The 20936-nt window shown below is 48.3% G+C and overlaps 2 protein-coding genes across 9 annotated transcripts in view; both read right to left on the bottom strand.

The window, feature by feature from the left end:
* The window catches only part of LOC118236444 (periostin-like), a 30870-nt gene extending 26284 nt beyond the window's left edge, over positions 1-4586 (bottom strand). Inside the window, exons 1-2 of one of the 2 annotated variants that reach the window (XM_035434830.1) lie at positions 4393-4586; positions 3441-3539 (exon numbers count right to left, since the gene is read on the bottom strand). In XM_035434830.1, the coding sequence (XP_035290721.1) occupies positions 3441-3539; positions 4393-4514 (221 nt within the window). In that variant the 5' untranslated portion in view covers positions 4515-4586. The remainder of the gene's footprint in view (positions 1-3440; positions 3540-4392) is intronic. The other variant, XM_035434831.1, reaches the window with a different exon arrangement.
* Positions 4587-10462: 5876 nt separating this feature from the next.
* The window catches only part of trpc4a (transient receptor potential cation channel, subfamily C, member 4a), a 30377-nt gene continuing 19903 nt past the window's right edge, over positions 10463-20936 (bottom strand). For 6 of the 7 annotated variants that reach the window (XM_035432409.1, XM_035432408.1, XM_035432412.1 and 3 more), the window contains 8 exons: positions 19429-19765; positions 16698-16837; positions 16136-16449; positions 14988-15183; positions 14433-14627; positions 13874-13915; positions 12784-12873; positions 10463-11585 (listed from right to left, as the gene is read on the bottom strand). In XM_035432409.1, the coding sequence (XP_035288300.1) occupies positions 10938-11585; positions 12784-12873; positions 13874-13915; positions 14433-14627; positions 14988-15183; positions 16136-16449; positions 16698-16837; positions 19429-19765 (1962 nt within the window). In that variant the 3' untranslated portion in view covers positions 10463-10937. The remainder of the gene's footprint in view (positions 11586-12783; positions 12874-13873; positions 13916-14432; positions 14628-14987; positions 15184-16135; positions 16450-16697; positions 16838-19428; positions 19766-20936) is intronic. The other variant, XM_035432414.1, reaches the window with a different exon arrangement.

The raw sequence follows: 20936 nt of genomic DNA, 5'->3' as shown, positions 1-20936 counted from the left end.
GGGCTTGGGACCGGCACTAGGAATGCCCTGGCTTGCGCATCCCCAGCGGCTGGGGTTTTTGGGGCTGGGACACGAACCCAGCCCGCCGGTGTGGCAGGCAGGAGGACCGACTACACTACTTCATCTAAAAATTGTCCAAAGCGGTAATTTAAGTGCAACTGCTAGCTCGTGGGCAGTGGGCCTACTCACACGAGCCTTGGAAAGAAATTTAATCTCCGCAAAATTGTTTGCCTTTTCATTATAAAAAACAGTTTGTGGCCACGGAGGACACATTTCACATCCTAAAAACCTGGGGAAGCCAATCCGCACAACCTTCAAACTGCGAACACCGCTCGGATAATGCGCTGTATCACGGAACTGCGAGAAGAAGAAAAAAACATCCGTCTTAACCACATAAACGTGACCCACTGTGACAGAGCCTGACTAATGCCTTTCACTGACAGGAATAATTAATGGACGCTGCGATGTTCATTTTTTCTGAAGATATCCAATTTTAGAAATGTCTGCGTTTCAGCAGGGTTTGTGGTGCGGCCTGTGGGGCAGTTGATGCTTAATCCATATACGATCCCCCCCCACCCCCCCCTCCACCCCCGTGCGGCTTCGGGTTCGATTTCCCGCTCATATGTAAGATCCCCTCTCGATCAGTAACAATCTGTGCTGTCAAATCTCTATCTGTAACACTCGCTACTGTCCCCGTCTGAACAAAATAAAGAATATGAAAGGGGGTGAGGTGGGGTGGGGTGAGGGGGGACTGGCTGCTTTCCTTTAAAAAAAAACCTGCACACTACACACAACATTTTCACACAGTGTTTAGTCACCGGCATCCGTGGGACAAAGTGTAGCGAAACCAATTTGACCACCTGGCTGTGCAGCTGATTTCACACCTCAGCAGTGTAACTAACGCAATACAAAGAGACTTAACACCCTGACACCGGAACTGATTGGACATCTAAGCCGTGTGACCTACTAAACACTACAGAAGCACTGGCGATTTAACACCTCTGCAAAGTAACCCATTTAACCCCTCAGCAGTGTAACTCATTTAACCCCTCAGCAGTGTAACTCATTTAACACCTCAGTAGTGTAACTCATTTAACACCTCAGCAGTGTAACATGTAACACCTCAGCAGTGTAACTCATTTAACACCTCTCTGGCTCTCTGGCTTTTGTTGAGGCAGGAAGGGAGGGGAATGAAGAGCACACACCACACGTACTGTGACACTGTCGGGGGGGGCGTGGGATGGGAGGGAAAGGAAGGACTGAGTCACCCTTTTCCTCCCAAACAGGGGGTCCTCCAGGGCGGGGCAGGGGGGAGGGGGGCGGGGCCTGTAGAGTGCCTCCACAGAGAGACCCTGCCCCTGCAGCGGGGCCCTGGAAAGAGGGTCTGCATGCTCCTCGGCAACAACAAGAGGGAACCCTCCGGAAAGTGGCCTGTCACCGAAGCATGTAGAGTGAGAAGTGGGGGTGCTTGGGGAGGGGGGGGGAATCGCTCAAGTAATAAAGTGATGACATGAAAGTTGTTTTGGGGCCTTGGAGGGTACTACCCCCATCCCCAATGTGGAGAGGGAGGCTCAGCGGGGACAGGGTTCACTGCCACTGTACCCCCCCACCCCCCGTTCTCTGAAACATTAAGGAAAGTTACGGGGGGGGGGGGCACAGCAGGGTGGGGTGCAGCTGAAGCACCTTCCAGTCACAGTTTCCAGGCACAGTGCCTTACAGTGATAAAGGGGAACAGAGTTTCTTTCCAAAGGCCTAATTCCCACCCCTGCGCTGGGGCATATCTACTCCCCTCCTGTCAGGGGAGCCGGAAAGTCCTGCCGAATCCCAGACACCCCTGCAGGAAACGCGATTTGGGAGAGCCCGTCCCGCTCACACGCTGACCCCCCCCCCCTCCCCCCTCCCCACCGTACCCTCAATCCCATCAGAGCAGCCCTCATCACCGTTCCTACAGCCAATCAGGGAGGGGTGCACGACCAGCCGGCCTCTGTGACACGACAGGGGTTCAGCGCACGTAGCACATTCATTTTAATAATTGATCCCTCGTAGTAATTAATCGGGAAATGAGCGGAGCCACCCCTACAGCGAGGAACCTCAGGCCTGGCCCCGCGTGCAAGCACGTTGCTAAGAGACACCGAAAACTCGCATAATTTGCCGTGCAGAGTTTAAGGGGTTTTGATGGCGTTTAAGGAAAGCGCTCTTTCTATAGCGGTGGTGAAAGGCAAATTAACCGCAAGCCCAAGGTGGGTTTTTTTCTGAACAGGGAGGCGCGGTCTGAAACATAAAAGCACTTTAAGCAGTAAAAGCTCAGCATAAACCGAGAGCTTTAAGGACCAAGCAGCCGCGAGCCCCAAACCTTACAGAACAGCTGCACACGGTTCCTGTGGAGAGCCAGCCACAGTTCCTACCAGACTAAAAAAAAAAACATTTTTCTCTCGTTCATTTCCACTGGTTTGTTTGACTGGGATTGGACGACATGTAAGCGAACACACATTTCTTTCTCAAGAAGGAGAGAGAAAGGTGGGGTTTCTCTCCCTGCTCAGAGCCAATTCATACATCCCACACTTTCCTGACAGACAGAGGAAATCATGAGCCCTGTCTCAAACGACTCTCACACTCGCTGCCAACACCTGACTCTCCTTTTCCAGCCAATCACCTTCCCCTCTTATACCAACAATAACATGCCTTCCCTCACCCAGCCAATCACCTGTCTCCCCACTACCAGCCGATCATGTGTCTCCCATCTCCCAGACAATCATCTGACTCTCCTTTCCCAGCCAATCACCTTTCTCCCCTCTACCAACAATATCATGTCTCCCCTCGCCCAGCCAATCATCTGTCTCGCCACTACCAGCCGATCACGTGTCTCCCAGTTCCCAGCCAATTGCCTGTCTCCCCTCTACCAGCCAATCACCTTCCCTCTCTCGGAACAGGGCCACAGGCCTCAGGTAGCTGCTGGCATCCGCCTCTGCCAACGCTACACGAGGAAGGCACTGTACGCTCCACAGCGTCCCTGCGAACCGTCACGCGTGAGCTCCGTTGCCATGACGACAAGCGGCGGTTAAAACGAGGCGCGCCGGGGGTACGGCGCCCGGTCCGCACAGAGGGCCCACTGAGGGAACGTGGGAAACCCGAAACGGGAACTGTGGATGACATCATCGGGGGTCTGGACACTGTCATACCAGGGATCAAAAAAAAGAAGAAAAAGCGAAGTCAGCCCAAACAGGCGACTCCCCACCGGGGGGAACAGCGTCCCTCTCGTCTGTCAGAATGAGGTCATCCCTCACGCTCAGGTGAGACCGCGTGTCCAGGTGAGCCCCGGGCGCCCGGAGGGTTCGGCCCGTGCCTCATTAGGCGCCGGTGACCTTTGACCTCGGGCGACCAGGTGCGCCCCTGCGAGAGCTTGCTCGCTCAGCGCAGACGGTAACGAGCGGCGAACTTACGCCTTCTTGCCGCAGATGGCCCCCTGGTACCAGTTTCGGCAAGTGCTGAAATACTTCTTCTTGGTCCCCATGACCTGCTGGAGAGCGCAAACATTGGGCCTGAGGGAGGGGGGCATGGGGGGGGAGGGGGGGGCACAGAGAGAGAGGGAGAGAGACGTTAGCCAAAACGGAACCAGTGTAATGAGTTTTAAATTGCTCAGCATTTTTTCCAGCGGTAAGGCTTGTGTTGTCCTGATAAATCACAGCTCCCTGAACGAGAGATCATTAATTAGATCTGCTCTCATGCTATGATGAACCGTTTTTCATAGTTCCACAATTAAAGGGTTTTTCAAAACTTCTGTTTATGTTTATAAAATTTTCAATAATGCTCAACTCCTTAAGAAATTTTGTTTCATAATCCCCACAATTACTGTTCACAGAGAAAATATATTTTCTTCCATTAACAATAAATCTTTGGCAAATTAATTCCTCAGCATTCCATTTTCTCATTGTTATGTTTCATACAGGCATGGGTTACATCATCATCATAAATCAAAGCATTCTTTACCACATATTTAAACAACAAACACATTTGTGCAGTACAGAAAACTTTGTATTCAAATTGCCAATCTGCATGAATGAAATCCTTCCTGAGAGTTGATCAGATCACAATTTATTTTAGAGGGCAACAAATTAACAACATAACTTATGAAGTCTAAGTCAGTCCATAAAATACAGCCCAAACAGCTAGGACATAAAATTAATGCACGTGTGTCACTTTATAATTAAAAACGTTCCGTGAATCCTGCTCATTTTAAACGCACGTGATCCCATTTTTACTTTTCACGGCACCATAATAATTCAACCACATGAACGTGAATTAAAATAAACGAGGCCAAAAAATGATAATTAAACAAAATATATATATCCAGATATTTTGGAGCTGGAGCTGTGCCCCGGTCCGTCCCCTTACCCCTCGTTCTTCGCCCGGATGCGGCTGTGGGTGACGATCTTGTCGTAGGCGGAGGAGTCGGCTCGGTCCAGGGAGGACAGCGCCAGCAGCAGCGCCAGGGCTGCCAGAGACGGGAGCTTCATGCCGGGATGGCCCTAGCGGGGTCGGGGAGCAGCAAATTAGGGAGAAATGGGAGGCGGGGAGAGGGAGCAGGAGCTTATATACCACCAGACTGTCCCGCAGTGGGAGGAGGAGGGCAAAACACACAAAAAAAATAAACCTGCACTCTATACCACCGCCCCCCCCCCCCCCCGCTCCTGGGACAATGACCTCCACCCCCACCCCCATCGCCCTCCCCCCCCCCCATCCCAAAGGGCCTGCCACACCCCCTGGAGAGTCCAGAGTCTTTTTTTTAAACACAGTGTTTTTGTCTGGTAAAGCGTGCTACTGAGTGTATATTTCATCAACAGGTGATTTTTTTTTAAATCTAGGGGTTGTAATTAGCATAATTAGCATGTAGGGATAATTTTTACCTGAAAAGATTGACAAACTTTTTATTCTTCTTCAGTGTAAGAAGATACCGTGTGGCTATATTCCATCATTTAAAAAAAAGAAAAATTATATATATATATATATTTTTATATATATATATATATATTCAAAACACAGATGGGGTGAATCACTTTTTGCCCCAGTGTAGGAAAAGTCACCAAATATAGTTTTCTGTTGCTTGAGGTACCCGTCACACACTTATGTTATAAATCTATTTGGCATAATTATGTGATTATTTTATCATTTTTTGGGGCATCCACGTTGTTACCATAAAATCTCACGGGCTCCGCAAAAACTTGAAAGAAGTTGTTTGAGTCTGTTTGAGGTAACAGATGGATCAACGCTCCTGTTAGAATTACAGTACAGTACAAATCAGGGACAGATGGAAGCAGTTGAACTTGAAAGGAAGAGGCTCTGCAGAAACTAGTTTGTGTTTATCTCATCCTTTCTGACCGCAAAGCACGTTTCTGATAAACAGAGAGGGGGGTGAGCACAAGGTGTGGAGTGACTGCACATTAGCGTAACATGACAGCAGACTGAACACTGTGTGCATTGCGCCCTCTAGTGGCCGAGACGGAGAAGGACCGCAGTCGTCAGGAAAGACGGTTGAGTTTTAAAATTACCCGTCGGCGTCGATGGAAGAGGCAGAAACTGGAGGCAGCGTGATCACCACTGCTCGTTTCTCAGTCCCATTTCCTTTTGAACAGTACACCTTTAAGAGAGTGGGGGAGAAAAAAAGTTTTGTGCAGACTTCCACGGATCCTGTGTGAAATGACAGCGAAATCTATTGGGGATGATGGAGAAATCAGATCTCGCGCGGCAAAATCATTCAGCGCCGGACTAATGCCTTTCATTCGCAAACTGCCACTTCCTGCCGACAGCTGACGCGCAGACGCCGAGGAGAAGCATCTGCTCGTCTGACAGCCGCCTCGTTTCCACAAGCAGGTCTTCTAAACACAAGCAGGCGACATGACAGCCAGGCTTTTCCCCTGGCTGTTCAAAGCCACACTCATTCCTGCTCACGGGCTCCGTACAACTCTTCTCGAATGGACAGTGACGGGCTCGGCGTATCGCTCAGCCAGGCTGTTTAACTAACACGTGTGGAGAGATCAGGGGGAAAAAAAGCAAGGAGCAAGATGGAAAAACATCAAAAACATGAAAACAAGTTCTTTCTTCCAGGGGTTTGCCTTATCGCACTTTCTGAAATTAGGATTTAGCCTAAATCTTCAAAAACCCGTAATAATACATCAGAACTGAGCTCGGGCGCTGTGCGTTTCCGTTCGTCGTCGGATGGATTCGTTTGAAGCCCCATCACACATTTCCAGGCCTGCACATCCACCGCTGATTTGTAAGCCGAGCCATTGTAGCGTCGGAAAAGTCGCGGGGTGCAGCGCTACCGGGTTAAGAAGCTTTCGCACGCCCGGCCCAAGGCGAATAAACAGCACGAAAACAGAGGAAATTGACATGACAACGGCCTTGTTGCGCAAAGGCCTTCAGTCTGGCTGGCAGACGGCGTGCCCGCGGCGTACTGCCCGGGTCCGATCTCGTCCCAGCGGACAGCCGAATCACTGGCCCCCGGGACGACGGAACGGGACAGACGCCCGGGGTAATTTTCCTCGGAACGAACTCAGACAGCACAGCCCAATTGGGCAGCGGCCGCATCCAAGAATAAATAAATCAAAGCGATGGGAAAAATTCAAGACTGCCATGTCACGGGGAAGGCATAACACCGAGACCTGAAAAAAAACAAAAAATGACAATGACAAACGACGCAGGCCTACCCAGAATCCCTCTGGGTTTACAGGTCATTTTGATTCGGCGTGAAACGGCCCCGTTCTGAACGGCTTATTTTGGGAGCCGCGAATCGACGGCCCACAATGCATCGGTGCTCGGGACGTCCCGTCTGGCAGAGGGCTTTGAGGGGGGCACGCGCACGTTGGCGAGCCGTGACAGTGCGGTAATTTGCCCTCTCAGTTCTTTCGAAATTACGCAAACACTCACACAGCCTGTGTTGAGATCTCCTCCAAGCGCCCACTGCCAAAATAACCCAATCATCTCCACTCGAGGTGTTTATTTAGCCAAGGAGGAGAAACTTGCACTGGAAGTCAAGCTACATCTGCTCCTAATAAACGTAAACGTTGTTAATCAGAAGACTCGTTGCGTCGGGGGACAGGGGGCTTTGGTGTGCGTAAACATCCAGATAATTAAACAATCGAATTCGGCAATTAAACAGCTGACGCAAATGAGGCGAAGCATCCAGCCCTAGAGCAAAGGATTCCGAAACTGACTGGACTGCAGGCCCATAACGAGCAAATAAATAAATAAATCAACAAATAAAAAACTCCATCTGATTAGCACAACGCGGATAGTTTGCAGCGGTGTTACATAACAAAGGCCTTTTTCCCCAAAATCTGCCTCACATAAGCGATGGCAGATGTTTTATGGCACAGATAGACATCGCATGCGGCGAGTTGCATAAATCCCTGGCGGGGATGAGAGGAGATAACCCGACCCCCCCTCCCCCCCCCCCCCCCCCCCCCCTTCCCCAATTCCCGTCTCCATTTGGTTTAATCATAATACCAACTTCCTCCACTTGAGTCCACAACAGAGGGTTTCTGGGAGCAGTCTGCTCACCGGGAGGTTTAACGGAACACCGCGTGCCCCGTCGCTGTCTCGGAGACGGCGGGAAACAATGGCGGCCAGCGCCAAGGCGGCGATGATCGCCCACACACACGGGCCGCGGGGCGACTGCAGTGTCCCGGTATCCCGGAGAGAGCGGCTGCCAGAGATGCGCCTATCAACTTGAGAAACAGAAGGACAGGCAGATGGGGAGGGAGAGAGAGAGAGAGAGAGAGAGGGGGAGAGACAGAGAGAGAGAGAGAGAGTGTGAGCGAGGGAGATAGGGAGAGAGAGAGATAGGGAGAGATTGACAGCGAGAGATTGAGAGAGATATGTGGTTTCCATAGTCCTGTATGTTCTGTGTGTTGCTTTGGCAATATGACTATAGTTGTCCTGCCAATGAAACAAATTGAAATTGAAAATTGACAGAGAGAGAGAGAGAGAGAGGCCGAGGGAGAGGGAGAAATTGACAGAGAGAGAGAGAGAGAGAGAGAGAGATTGAGAGCAAGCAGGAGATTGAGAGAGACCGAGAGAGAGAGGGAGAGAAAGAAATTGAGAGACAGATAGTTTTGAATCTCATTTCTGAGGCTCTGATGATTTCCATGCTATACCCCAAAACTGCACAGCAGAGAAGAACAGGGTACATTCGTGTGAGATTCGCTGGGTTCACACTCAGTGGAACCCATGCTGTCTCCAAGATGAGGCACAGGCTGCGTGCGCATTCTCTGACACCAAAGGGTACGACCGTTAATTTTAAAAGGCTTCCTTCGAGATGCACGGAGAGCCGAAACTATTACTGGCGACGAGGAGAAAAAGGCTGCCAGACAAACATGGCTCAAATACGCGAGAAATGCTGCTTTTCTATGAATTCTAACAGCATTGTAAATAATGTTTTTTTTTTTTTTCTAACACAAGAACAAAAAACCCACACACCATTTCCCTTGTTCCTTACTCTCCAAGGTTTAAAAAAAAAAGAAAAAAATTAATTGAGGGTTGTTGAAAGAGATGAAACAATTGAGTTAAACCCGGCCAAAGAAATGATACTCCAAATGTCTTTGGATGGAAATTAGATGCTGCAGTAAAGTGGGAATAAACAATAAATGTTCTGAGAGGGTAAAATGGAGTAAACGCTTCACCAAATATCCTAACCACACAGTGGTCATTGTTTTTCTGGGGCCAATCACATGATGAAGATATAATTTTTTTTCTAAGAAATATTGATTTTTAGAGTCTGAGTCCCCTTGGTGGTGTTCATCACCCCCGAAGGACACCACTTTGATCCAGTTTTATTTTTCGGATGCCAAAACAGCACTGGCCAGTGCCGGATGCCCCAAAGGCAATCTTTACAAAAAAAGACAAGAATCTATTTAAATGAAGACGGTGAACTCAGTTAAAGGCATTTGTGTAATAGACCTTGCTGCCGTGCATAACAACATGAACCAAAGCAGGACAGCCTCTTCACACTCCAATACCGCCTCAGGTTCTGGAATTCAGTGTTTAGAATGAGTTCTATGCGCGTGTGTATGAGTGTGTGCGTGTGTGTAAGAGAGAGAGAAAGAGAGAGAGAGTAAAAGAGAGGATGTGTGGTCTTAGAACACCAAGTAAAGACAGTATAATAAATAATTATATTTATTCAGTCATTCTGTATATAACACATTGTTTCGTCAAACTTAATATTATGAAACAGTTCATTTTCTCCACAGAATTTCTGGTTTGTTCAAACTCTTCAGGGGTGACTCAATGCTACATAATCAATGAAGCTGAATGTTATGTTTCTGTTATTTTTGTGAATGTGATATTTTCTTATTTCGCATCATTAGGTACACAGCTCATGTTGAAATGATCACATGTATGGTTCTACAATAAAATAACGATTTACTTCAAAATAACTGACTTATGGGTTTCCACTATGCAATGAACATAATACTTTCTTGAAAACAAGTATACAGGTTAATGAACTTATAAAAAGAGATGAGAGATGATGTCATAAAGCTGAAACAGTGATGTCATAATGGAAGCTGAAACAGTGTGATGTCATAATGAAAGCTGAAACGGTGTGATGTCGTAATGAAAGCTGAAAAGTGTGATGTCATAATGAAAGGTGAAAAAGCTGAGTTCTGGATGATTCGATTTCCTGGCAATAATGATTGAAGGAGGTTCAAAATGGCATTTTGGGAATTGAAGGTCTTGCATAGAAAAAACCATGAAAGAAACTTTGCATAAAAACCATCAAAAACCTTGTCATATACATCGATAATAATTTAGTGCAGTGGTATTCACTGTTACCCCTGGAGAGCCACATAGTATGCAGGTTTCCAATGGCATGCGAGTGTTTTTCTCCCCCAACGCCAACCGCAGCGATTAAAGCAGCCGATTGAAGGTAACTTGGCCTTGCCCGACGTCCTTGGTCGGAATCGCACCACCGCTGAATTAAAGATGAGAGCGAAAGCCAATCACAGCGCCCCTGTGGCTCCTCGAGGGCGAGAGCGATTAGCACTGATCTAGTGCAAAGAGCGTGAACAGAATCCGTGTGTAAGGCAGAGCGCAGCGTCTACAGGTCACAGCACTATTGCTTCTACGTTTGCGAGGTGCAAGCCGAGAGATCGAAACACACAAGGTACAGGGGGAAAAAACGCTCGCATCCGGAAAAACAAAAACCGCACACCCCTGCCGGACCCGCGCCTCCGGTCCGGAGGCCTCTCTCTCAGCCGTCCGGCCAGAGAGAGGGGCGGTGGAGTCTGACGACGGTAACGCCGTCGAGACACGCCCAGAGTCCCCAAACGCAGGGCCCCGCCGTGTCCGGGTTGGGAAGTTCTGGGAACCCTGTTCGGTCCGTTGAGATCTGATGTGCCGCACGCTTCCCTGAGTCTGTGAAAGATTCCCACCCCCCCCCCGTAAATTCTACGAATCCTGCCGGAGAAATGTATCCCCCCCCCCCCCAGGATCTTGGGACACCTTCGTTCCAAATGCCATCTGGAATGTTTACATTTCAATGCTTCACGGAATGTGTCCGTTAAAAACTCCTTCACAGAATGTATCCATTCCGAATGCCTTTCCGGAATGTTTACATTCAAATGCTTCACAGAATCTATCCATTCAAATTCCTTCCGGAATGTTTCCATTTCAGTGCTTCACAGGGTGTATCCATTCAAGCACCTTCGTGGAATGTGTCCATTCATAAAGCTTCACAGAATGTATCCATTCAAATGCTTCACGGAACGTATCCACTCAAACGTATTAATTATGAATGCCTTGTGGAAAATAATCCATTCAAATGCCAGCTGACCGCGGTCAGAAGGACAGTCCTCTGAAGACCATGAGCGTATTCCCACTGTGTCCATCGGTCTCTCGTGTTCAAACTGCGGTCCGTTTTATTTCGTTCTAAACCCACGGAGCTACTTTTCTCCTGACGGGGACGTACAAGCATCCCCATCGGCCATTTCCTCCTGTGGGTGACTGTCTTTCTCTACTTCCTCCTTATTCCCCTCCTCTTCCTCCCGACACCCAGTCTGCCCCACCCCCTGCCCCTCCTGATTGGCCGACGGCCCCGCCGGCTCCTCCCCTTCCCCCGCCTCGGCCTCGCCCACCTCCTCGGACACGGAGTAGATCCGGTTGGGGTTGGGGCCCCCGGCGACGGCGGCGGCGGCGACGGCGGCGGCGCCGCCCTTGCGCCGCTTCTGGAAGAGCCCGAAGTCGGAGATGTCCTTGGGGAAGTCCTTCCTCTGGAGCTGCGGCCTGTCCCTGGGGGGCGGGGCCTGGGGGCCGGGCAGGAGCGCCGCCGACCCGTTGGCCAGCCCGTTGAAGGCCTCAGGCTTGGAGGAGGCGGAGCTCTGCTGGAGCAGGGCGGTGGTGACGCTGAAGAGGTTCAGCTTGCCCTTGCTCGGCTGCTCGGCAGGGGGCGCCGGCGAGTACTTGAGCGGCCGGTCGGGGTAGGCCAGGCTCGAGGCTCCCGCGATCGCCTTCCCCGCCTGCAGGCTGGGCTTCGTCCCCCTCATCATCCCCATGACCTCGTAGCGGAAGCTGGAGATGTCCTGCTTCAGTTCCTGAAAGAAAGGACAAATCACACACACCAGACCCCCCTTTAGAAAGGACAGAGCGCACACACCAGACCCGCTTTAGAAAGGACAGAGGCACACACCAGACCCCCTTTAGAAAGGACAGAGGCACACACCAGACCCCCTTTAAAAAGACCCACAGGCACAGCACAGAATAATGTTCACTGCGTGAGCTGAACTATATTCTTGGCTATAAATAGCTGTATGAAATGAGTACTGTACCTTTTCTAACCTGTGTGTTTTGTAGTTGTTCCAATGACCATGACATGCACTTCTGTACGTCGCTTTGGATAAAAGCGTCTGCTAAATAAACGTAATGTAATGCAATGTAATGCTAACGCAGGGCAAGCCATCTTGTCTCCGGTGGCTCTGAAACGGCTTCTTCTCAAACTGCGCTTTTAAAAAAAAAAAAAACCTGTATCATAAGCTGTTAAATAATTGATTAGGTCAGTCTCTCAGAGTTCAGACGCTCCGCGGAACAGCTCGGCGCGTTAGCGACGTTTCCGTTGTTTTGAGCTAGCGAGCGAGAAGGCCCCTGGAGAAGGCCCCTTATTTCCCCACAGGATTGACTTGCACAGAAAGCAAGAGCCACAAACACAGCCTGTGGCCATTCAGTGTTTGGAGACGCGTTAAAATCGCCGTGATTTCAGAGCTGCGTAAAAATCAAAACCATCAAAAACGACGAAAAAAAAAAAACCTCACGAAATGCAGTTTTTCTGCTTCCTTGTACCTGTTTTGCTGGGATGCTATGCTCTCAACCTTATACAACTGTGTACTTACTGTACATAAAGATGTTTGTAGGCAGGGGTGCTACATGGGAGGGGGGGGGGGGGGAAATTTCAAGGGTCCTGACTAACAGGGACCCTCAAAAAATTGTGCTGTAATTGTAGGGATGGTGGGGCCCTTTGTGAGATTTTTCCATGGACCCCAAAACCTCTGGTAATACTCCTGTTTGTAGATAGACTTCAGATTCAGCCAATCTCCTGATAAATTAAGGTTGAGTTGGGGACTGCGGCTTACTTCTGTCCGTTCTTCGACGAGCCAATGAAAGGGTCGATGAGACGTGACCTCGGACACGGGAGCCTTCGGTTGCGTTCGGCTGATTGGCCAGTCGTTAAACACGTACAGACGGCTTATTTTATTTGGAGAATGATGGACATTTTGGGCACGCACAGGACAGCGTTACCTTGAAGTTCTCCTCGGTCAGCCCCTCTTCTGTCTTTGCGTCCCGGATCATTGCAGCCACGTACCTCTTGACCAAATTTCTCAGCACCTCCTGCAAAGGTGGTGAAACCATGACAACAGCAAACCCAATCTTTGCTGTAATTATTTTGAGCAATACAAGAGAGTCTATATTAACACAATAAAAACAGTATCTAAACAATATATATCAGGGACCTCCAACCGAAATCCTAGAGGGCAGCTGTGTCTGCTGGTTTTTTTTTATTGAAGTCACTGATTGGCTACGGAGTCTGCACACCAAGCACCAAACACCTGCTGATTGAACAGAAACCCAGCAGAGACTGCAGCCCTCCAGGACTTAAGTTTGAAACCTCTGACATATAGTCTTATCTACTTCATAGGAATGAGGGTGGACAACTCCAGTTCCTGCAGGGCTGGTGTGTTCTGGTTTTACTTCCAACCAATTTTTCTGGCTTAATCTCCTAAACAGCAGCGTACACCAGAGCTGATTCATTCTTACACCGGACCGCAGCAAAATCATTTTTTGCCCCCGCCAAGAATATATGAGCATTCTGCAGCTGGAATTCGTGACTGTATTAAAAATGATGTGGGGCCCATTAATTTAAATAAATTATTGAATAATTAAATTTATTATTTCATAAATGAATAGGCCAATTAAATCCTCATCAGCAGAAGTTTGGCAGGAAAACCCTGAAACAGATCGGCTTGTGTTGGGCACCCCCAGTCCCAGACAGAATTTACACTGAAACCCAACGGCACCAGGAAGACGCTAACGGCAATAGCGGTGGCATAAATCAACATTTTCCTATTCAATTGCATTTAAATGTGAATATCTACACAGTACTGATGCACAGGGGAAGACTGCGCAGCTCTGAATGCGAATCAAACTGTTTATCATTTATTCTGTTTCCATCACGGATAGTGTCAAATTGTGCTGATTTATTTCACACCAGAGTGAATCGCTGTCCCGATTGCGTCTGATCTGCTATTTGAATCTCTCTTAAATCAGCGACGTCGTCATCTGATCGCGCGGATTTATCCCGCGCTCCGATCCAATCGGAGATCGTCATTACCTGATACTGGTGATTTATTCGAAGGTTCTCGGCGGCCCGTCTCTGCAGTGGGGAGGCGGGGGGGGCGGGGGGGACGGGTGTTGGGGAGGTGGGGGCGGGGGCGGGGGGGACGGGTGTTGGGGAGGCAGGGAAGGGGGGGAGAGACCGGTGTTAAATCACGCCGAATGCACTGACTATCACTCTCTCAGCTGGCAGAGAGTCCCGCCGCTGCGTGAGCCTAATGCTGAACCGACGCCACGCTCCGCGCGCCCGACAGCCACTCGCCATTAGCGAGAACACACAGCGCTTCCTCTCAGAGCTCCTCTCAGAGAGCGGCGTGGAGTAACGCAGAAGCGACTCCGAGCAGCAGAACGCTAATATCAACACAACACAGTACCACATCATACGAGAATACAAACTCTATCCTCTGGGGAGAAGAGTCATAGAATTCCATGTGAATTCTAAGTGTTCCATAGAATCACCACGGCAACATAATGTAGCAAACTGCTATAGTTCTGAGGGCAAAGCTATGACGTTGAACGTGGATTTAAAAAAAAAAATATTTAAGGTGGAATCTCACCCCGAGGACTCCGAAGGACTGTGGCCTTTTCGTGCTGGCCTCTTTGCAGACGTGCCCCTTTATCCACCGGACCAGGTACCAGGCCGATTTGGGGCTGGGCACGATGTTGAAGGGGGAGGGGAGCGTGCCCCCCTCCTCGAAATAGCTCATCCAGAGCTTGGTCCGGGCGAACTTCCACTCGATGTCTGCGTGATCCTGAGGTATAGGGAGGCACGGTACAGTTACGAGGGGGATCAGTATGAATTATAAAATGGTTTTTATTCGTGTCATCTACGATGAAATATAGACAGCAGGTAAGGAGAGATAGAGAGGGAGAGTGAGTACGGAGGTGAGGGAAAGGGAGAGAGGTGGGAAGAGGAAGAGAGGAGAGAGAGAGAGAGGGAAAGAGAGAGAGGGAGAGAAGGAAAGAGAGAGGGAGAGAGGGGGATAGAGGGAAAGAGAGAGGGAGACTGATGGGGGAGAATAGGAGAGTGGGAGAGTGAGGAAAGGAAAGACAGAAAGAGCAAGGATGAGAAAGTGAGAGAGAGGTAGAGAGGGATGATCACTGAGACTCACCGCTATGTGTTGGTAGGAGTTGTTCATCATGGCGATGAGCATGTTGAGCAGCACCACCAGGGAGATGATGTTGTAGGTGCCGAACATGGTGGCGCCCACGAACTCCGTGAACTCGTGGTGGGCCTTGACGTTGGTCACGTACAGGCTGATCAGGCCGAAAATGGACCAGAACAGCGACTGCAGGGTCTCAAACAACCTGAGGACACGGGGTCGCAGAAAGGTCAAACAGAGGTCAATCAGAGGTCATTTGCAGGTCAAATACAGGTCATGACCAGGTCAAACACAGGTCATACGTAAGTCAAACACAGGTCAAATGGCAATTGAACTGCCCGCTGTCTCTCTCCGGAATAAGAAAACTACCCATGTTGGGAGTTGATTTCATTATCACGGATCCGTGAAGCATAAATCTAATGCCACTCAAAGCCAAAGCTTTCATCCGATAGCCTGATGTCTGACAATCGTCACGCCATCCCATAATATTCTCACATGACTCATGTAATATTTACATACCATCATGACAGCTTAATGGCAAAAGTCATCACTGGCAGTTGTCTTCACCATCATAACCGCTAATTGCATTGCCAAGCATTAAAAATAATTAGCAGATAATTATCCATGTTTCACCAAAGCCAGTGGGCAAACAAATATAAAAAGAAAAAAGGAAATGAATTTTTAATGACCCACAGGACAGCAACTATCCCTTCCTGACCCCATTTAAAGAAACATCTGCTTCGACCATCTAATATCAAGGACAACATTTTAATTCTGTATAACTGTATGCTACATAAATATATTTTGACTCCAGTGTATTTGGGCCTGTGTCACACTCCAGAAAGGCAAAATTCTCATCAGGAAACTCTGCAGGGCAGAAACACTTAATCTAATGTAATCTAATCTAATCTAATCTGACCTAATATAATCTAACCTGACCTAATCTAATCTCATCTAATCTAATCTAATCTGATCTAAACCTAATCTAATCTAATCTAATCTCATCTAATCTGACCTAATATAATCTAACCTGACCTAATCTAATCTCATCTAATCTAATCTGACCTGATCTAAGCCTAATCTAATCTAATAGTAAAGAGTAACGGCCTGCGTTTATATAGCGCCCTGGCGCGGGCTTGCTCGCCGGGCGGACTCACGTGGAGAAGGCGTTGTTCTGCTTCTCGCAGCGGATGCCCTTGCAGTCGCTGACCTCGTCGGTCTCGTAGTAGAAGTAGAGCTGGTTGAGGCCGTTGGCGAAGGCCAGCAGCACCAGGCAGTAGATGAAGAGGAACTTGAGGATGTCCAGCAGCATGCGGCCCAGCGAGATCTGCAGCGGCCCCAGGTGCGAGTTGGCGGTGAAGAGGGAGATCAGCCGCAGCGAGCTGAAGATGTTGGCGATGGCGAACACGGCCTCCGCCACCAGCGTCGGGTGCCACATCTCCCACTTGTCCCTGGGCTTGCAGCCGCTGTACTGTGGGGAGGCAGAGAAGCATTGCAATGCCATCAAATATATCTGCAAATATATATGAAATATATCATCAAATATATATGAAATATATCCACAAATATATATGAAATATATCATCAAATATATATGAAATATATGTCAAATGTATTACTCCGAGATGGCGTGTGCTAGGACTACGTGAAAGTGGATAGAGGAACAGATCCTGGAGCAGAACCTCGCTGGAGAAAACTGCCACAGACACGCTGTTTTACCTTAACGTACGCGACCACCTTCAGGGAGATGGTGGCCAGGTAGAGGGAGTTCATCACAAAGTCCATGAGGTTCCACCAGTCGTGGATGTAGTCCTGGAACCCCCCGTCCCACATCTGCTTGATCTCCGTCCATATGAAACCTGCGGGGGGAGAGGGCGTGTCACAGGACAGGTGTGTGTGTCACCACACAGGTGTGAGTCACCGGACAGGTGTGTGTGTCACCACACAGGTGTGAGTCACCGGACAGGTGTGGTCATAGCGCACATCCGCACGTGCACCATGCCAGTCTCAAAGGGGGAGGGGGTGGGGGAAAGAAGTAAGAACGAGGGAGAGAAAGAGTGAGGGAAAGAGAGGGAGGAGAGAGAGAGATGAGGAGAGTGGGAGAAAGGTAAGAATGCGGGAGGGGAGGGGAGAGAGAGAGAGAGAGGGAGGAGAGAGAGAGATGAGTAGAGTGGGAGAGAGGTAAGAATGCGGGAGGGGAGGGAGGAGAGAGAGAGAGAGATGAGGAGAGTGGGAGAGAGGTAAGAGCGAGGGAGAGGAAGGGGGGAGGAGGAGGGAGGTGAAGAGGTGCTGAGTTTTCCGTGTTTAATAAGACAGCTGTAAGGCGGAGTTTCTGTCAGACACGCCCGCGGAGAGTTTCACGCTTCGCCGCGAGCTCTCATCACGTCGAATTCACCCTCCCCTCACGTCGGCCTCGTCCCTTTTCACTTTGCCCGCTTGCGTTTTCGCGGCCGGGCAGGAGGGAGGGAGGGGCGAGAGAGAGAGAGAGAGAGAGTGTGAAAGACGCGTTTCAAACGTTTGTTCCTCTCACCTTTTCTCCTGCTTTCTCAAAGGTGTCTCAGACACAGCGTGAGCGCAGCGCAGAAATGGCCCAGCATGTCTGTGTGTGACACTATAACAGGACCGCAGTCCTATAGCGCCTGTCACCTCAGGATATAAAACCGTTTTACAGGGAAGGGAACAATCTGTCCACACAGTATGCATTCCGTATATCTATGAATTCTTCAATGTTTATATTTATATTCAATAGACGGGAGGTGAGGTCTAAGGGCAAATTTCTGCGTGAGGAGGGGTATGAATTTTACCGAAGTAAAGTCCAGTAAAGCTGTGATGGATGCACAGTCACATTCAGGCATTTAGCAGACTTACTCAGAACAAATTACGAAAGTGCATAATAGGCTTAGGCAATGGGCAGAGATGACTGCAATTCATCAGAGTGACAGCCAACCGTAGCAGGCAGTCCATAAACCTATAACATAAAGCTAATTGCCTTAGCAGACACGCAGGAGACTAAGGATGTATTGCTGAACTACCCTTTACTTTTTTTAACCATCCTTCACAGTGTGAGATCACAAATGTGTGATTAGAATGTTCTGAGCTGAACATTCTAATGCTGATGTCACAATCAATACTGGTGATTGAAAGCAGTAGAGTTCTAGAACATGGACTTAGAATGCTGAAAATGAACATTCCAAAAAAACCTGCTCTTCAAAAGGTTAAGCAGCAGGTGGGTCTGAGGATACTGCGTTAAGTGGAACACAGAACAAGTTAATAAACCCATAATGCAGTGGGGCCTTGATGTAATGTAAACAGGAGTGTTGTATAGTGTTTCTATAAATACCCACCCGGGACACCGCAGAATGTTTTATTTATTTTGTCGCAGTACAAGCGTCTCGAATGACAATAATAAAAACATGTCGCGGTGAGAATATCTTCAAAAATATTATTTATTTGATTTTCACGGAATGTCCCGTCCCGTGCAGTGAAGCTTTCATCCATCCATCCACTATCTATACCCACTTTAGTGAAGGTTTCTGCACAGAAAAATGTATGGCTCATGAGATTAAGAGACTCAAGGGATAAAAACGAATCGCTGAATCTCAGGGGGACACCGTAAATTATATACAGTTCAGCTTTTCTTTCAATATAATTCAATATAAAATGGGAGGTCACGCCCACGGGTCCTGTGTCTACTTCATCTTGTCAAAGGCATGGGGTGTTTAAAGATTAAACACAGCAAGAAGAGAACCGCCTGCCTTCCTTCATAGATGTGATGTCTGTAGGGGGGCAATAGCAGTCTAACCAAGGTCATGTGTGTGTGTGCAGTATGTATGATTTGTTCACTTTATTATCTTTTGAATTAAATACATGGTGCTGAGATCTGAAACCTCACTGCTACAGTCCAGAAATCTCACACAGTTCAAGGAGAACAACAACCCATCCTGACCTCTGGCAAATTCCCAAAATCTCACGCATTTGCACTTTTTAATGCTTGAGAGAATGTGTGATGGCTGGTGACCAGGCTTGGAGTTAATTCTATTTTTTTTACTTCGTCAGTCCAGAAGAGGAAGCATTGAAATTCAATTCACGAATAAAAATAAATAAAAACCTCATTCAATATCACAGCCATTTTGCATTTCACAAATAGAATTTTAAATAATTTAGCAAATTGACTGAATTGAGCATGGAGTTGACCCCAACACTGGAGGTGACAGGAAAGTTTAATGCAATGCAAAAGGAGTAAATCGACAAAAAAAAAAACCTGACTTACTTCAAAATTCAGGTACACTTTCATGAATGAAAGTGTTTTGAAAGCCTTTACAGTAGCGTCTTTATAACCACTCCTCTTCATGCAAGTGCGCCTGAAGTTTCAAGTAAGTAGAATTTGATACTTTTGTTTCAGCTAGTCCTCCTGCAACTAGGAGGGGGGGAGGGGGGCGGGCAACGTTACCTAGCACCCAGGGCAGGATCATCCACTCCACGGTGGTGGGGGCGGGGCCCTGGCGGTTGGGGTCGTTGGAGACGATGTGCTGCGAGGCCAGGAGCAGGAGGAAGAGGAAGGTGAGGTAGGACGCGGTGTGGCAGATGAACTTGATGAAGGGCTTGCGGATGAAGAGGCCGTAGCGGCTCTTGGGGGCCATCAGGTAGCAGAGGGAGAAGAGGGGGAAGAGGAGGCCGATGAAGACGCAGGTGAGGAACTTCCCGCCCCAGTGCCGCCGCCGCCAGCCCGGGAACTCGTCGTACCAGCGAGACGCCAGCAGCTGCTGACAGTTGGGCTGGGCCACGAACTGACCAATCAGAGAGAAGGGGGGAGGGGCCAGAGAGAGAGGAGGGGGGAGATGTATGAGCGAGGGGGAGGAAGAGAGAGGGGTAGAGGAGGGGAAGGCAGGGGGAGAGAGGGAGGAGAGAAAGAGTATTGATTTATTACTGCTATTTTTATTGCAAATATATTCACTTTCACTGTATTAATATATTTATTTTAAAATCTGTAATAATTTGCATCTGCATTAATATTTCCATGTATTTATGCAGGCTGTACAAATGCCTATCCTGCCAATGAAGCAGGGGGGAAAAAACTAGAATTTGAATTATACATTTGAGTCCAGAGAACCTGCAGCCAGCCAATTAAAAACTGAGAGAAAGGAGGATATCAGAGGAACAAAGACTACGGAGTGACAAGGAGGTGCATCTGATCTCCATAAACGTCATATTCTACCTCATCACACATCATACTTCATTCCACTGATGAGAGAACAGACCAGAGGCACCATGACAACAAAAATGGGAGGAGCTAGCATACACTACCATTAACCCACAGAACCAATCATTTTCTTAGCTGTGAACAGATTTTATGATTGACAGCTGAATGTGGATCCACCCTTTTTTAACCTCATTCTGCCATACATCACTACAAGCATCACTTACAGCAGCTATAACCACCCTCCTGAGCCGAACCAAAGATAACACCTGCTTTCCCTCTGCATGCATGAACATATGGCTGGGATTCAATCAATATCCAACTTTAAGCTCGACTAACATTTAAAAGCAACATTCTTTTTTACTTCAACATAGCTTCGCCATTTCAGCAATCGCTGAGACAAACTCGCCAAACTGAGTTTGTGAAGAAAAGCTCACTCAGCTGAGTTTGTGAAGAAAAAGTGTCACTTCTGTGCAAATTGTTTGCGTGTATGTAAGTGAAGGACACATTTTGATTAAATACAAGATAATGGCTTCTTAGACACCCACTCATATTTACAGGACACGCTTCGCCGTCTGGAAACATCCCTTCAGTTTGAAAAATTGAACAGTTTGATATCATATCGCTCACAAAAATGCACGGTAGATCTAAATGTTTCATCATGGCGGAGTCTTGTTGCCAAAAAAACGGCTTCCTGATTACTGCGCTATAGAGAGCTCGACTTTTCCTAATCTCACCGATAAACACATTTGAACAGTGGC

This window comes from Anguilla anguilla, chromosome 9, assembly GCF_013347855.1.
Source record: "Anguilla anguilla isolate fAngAng1 chromosome 9, fAngAng1.pri, whole genome shotgun sequence".
Lineage (NCBI taxonomy): Eukaryota > Metazoa > Chordata > Actinopteri > Anguilliformes > Anguillidae > Anguilla > Anguilla anguilla.
Note: the sequence above shows the minus strand (reverse complement) of the source record. Positions and strands in the feature narration are given on the sequence as shown.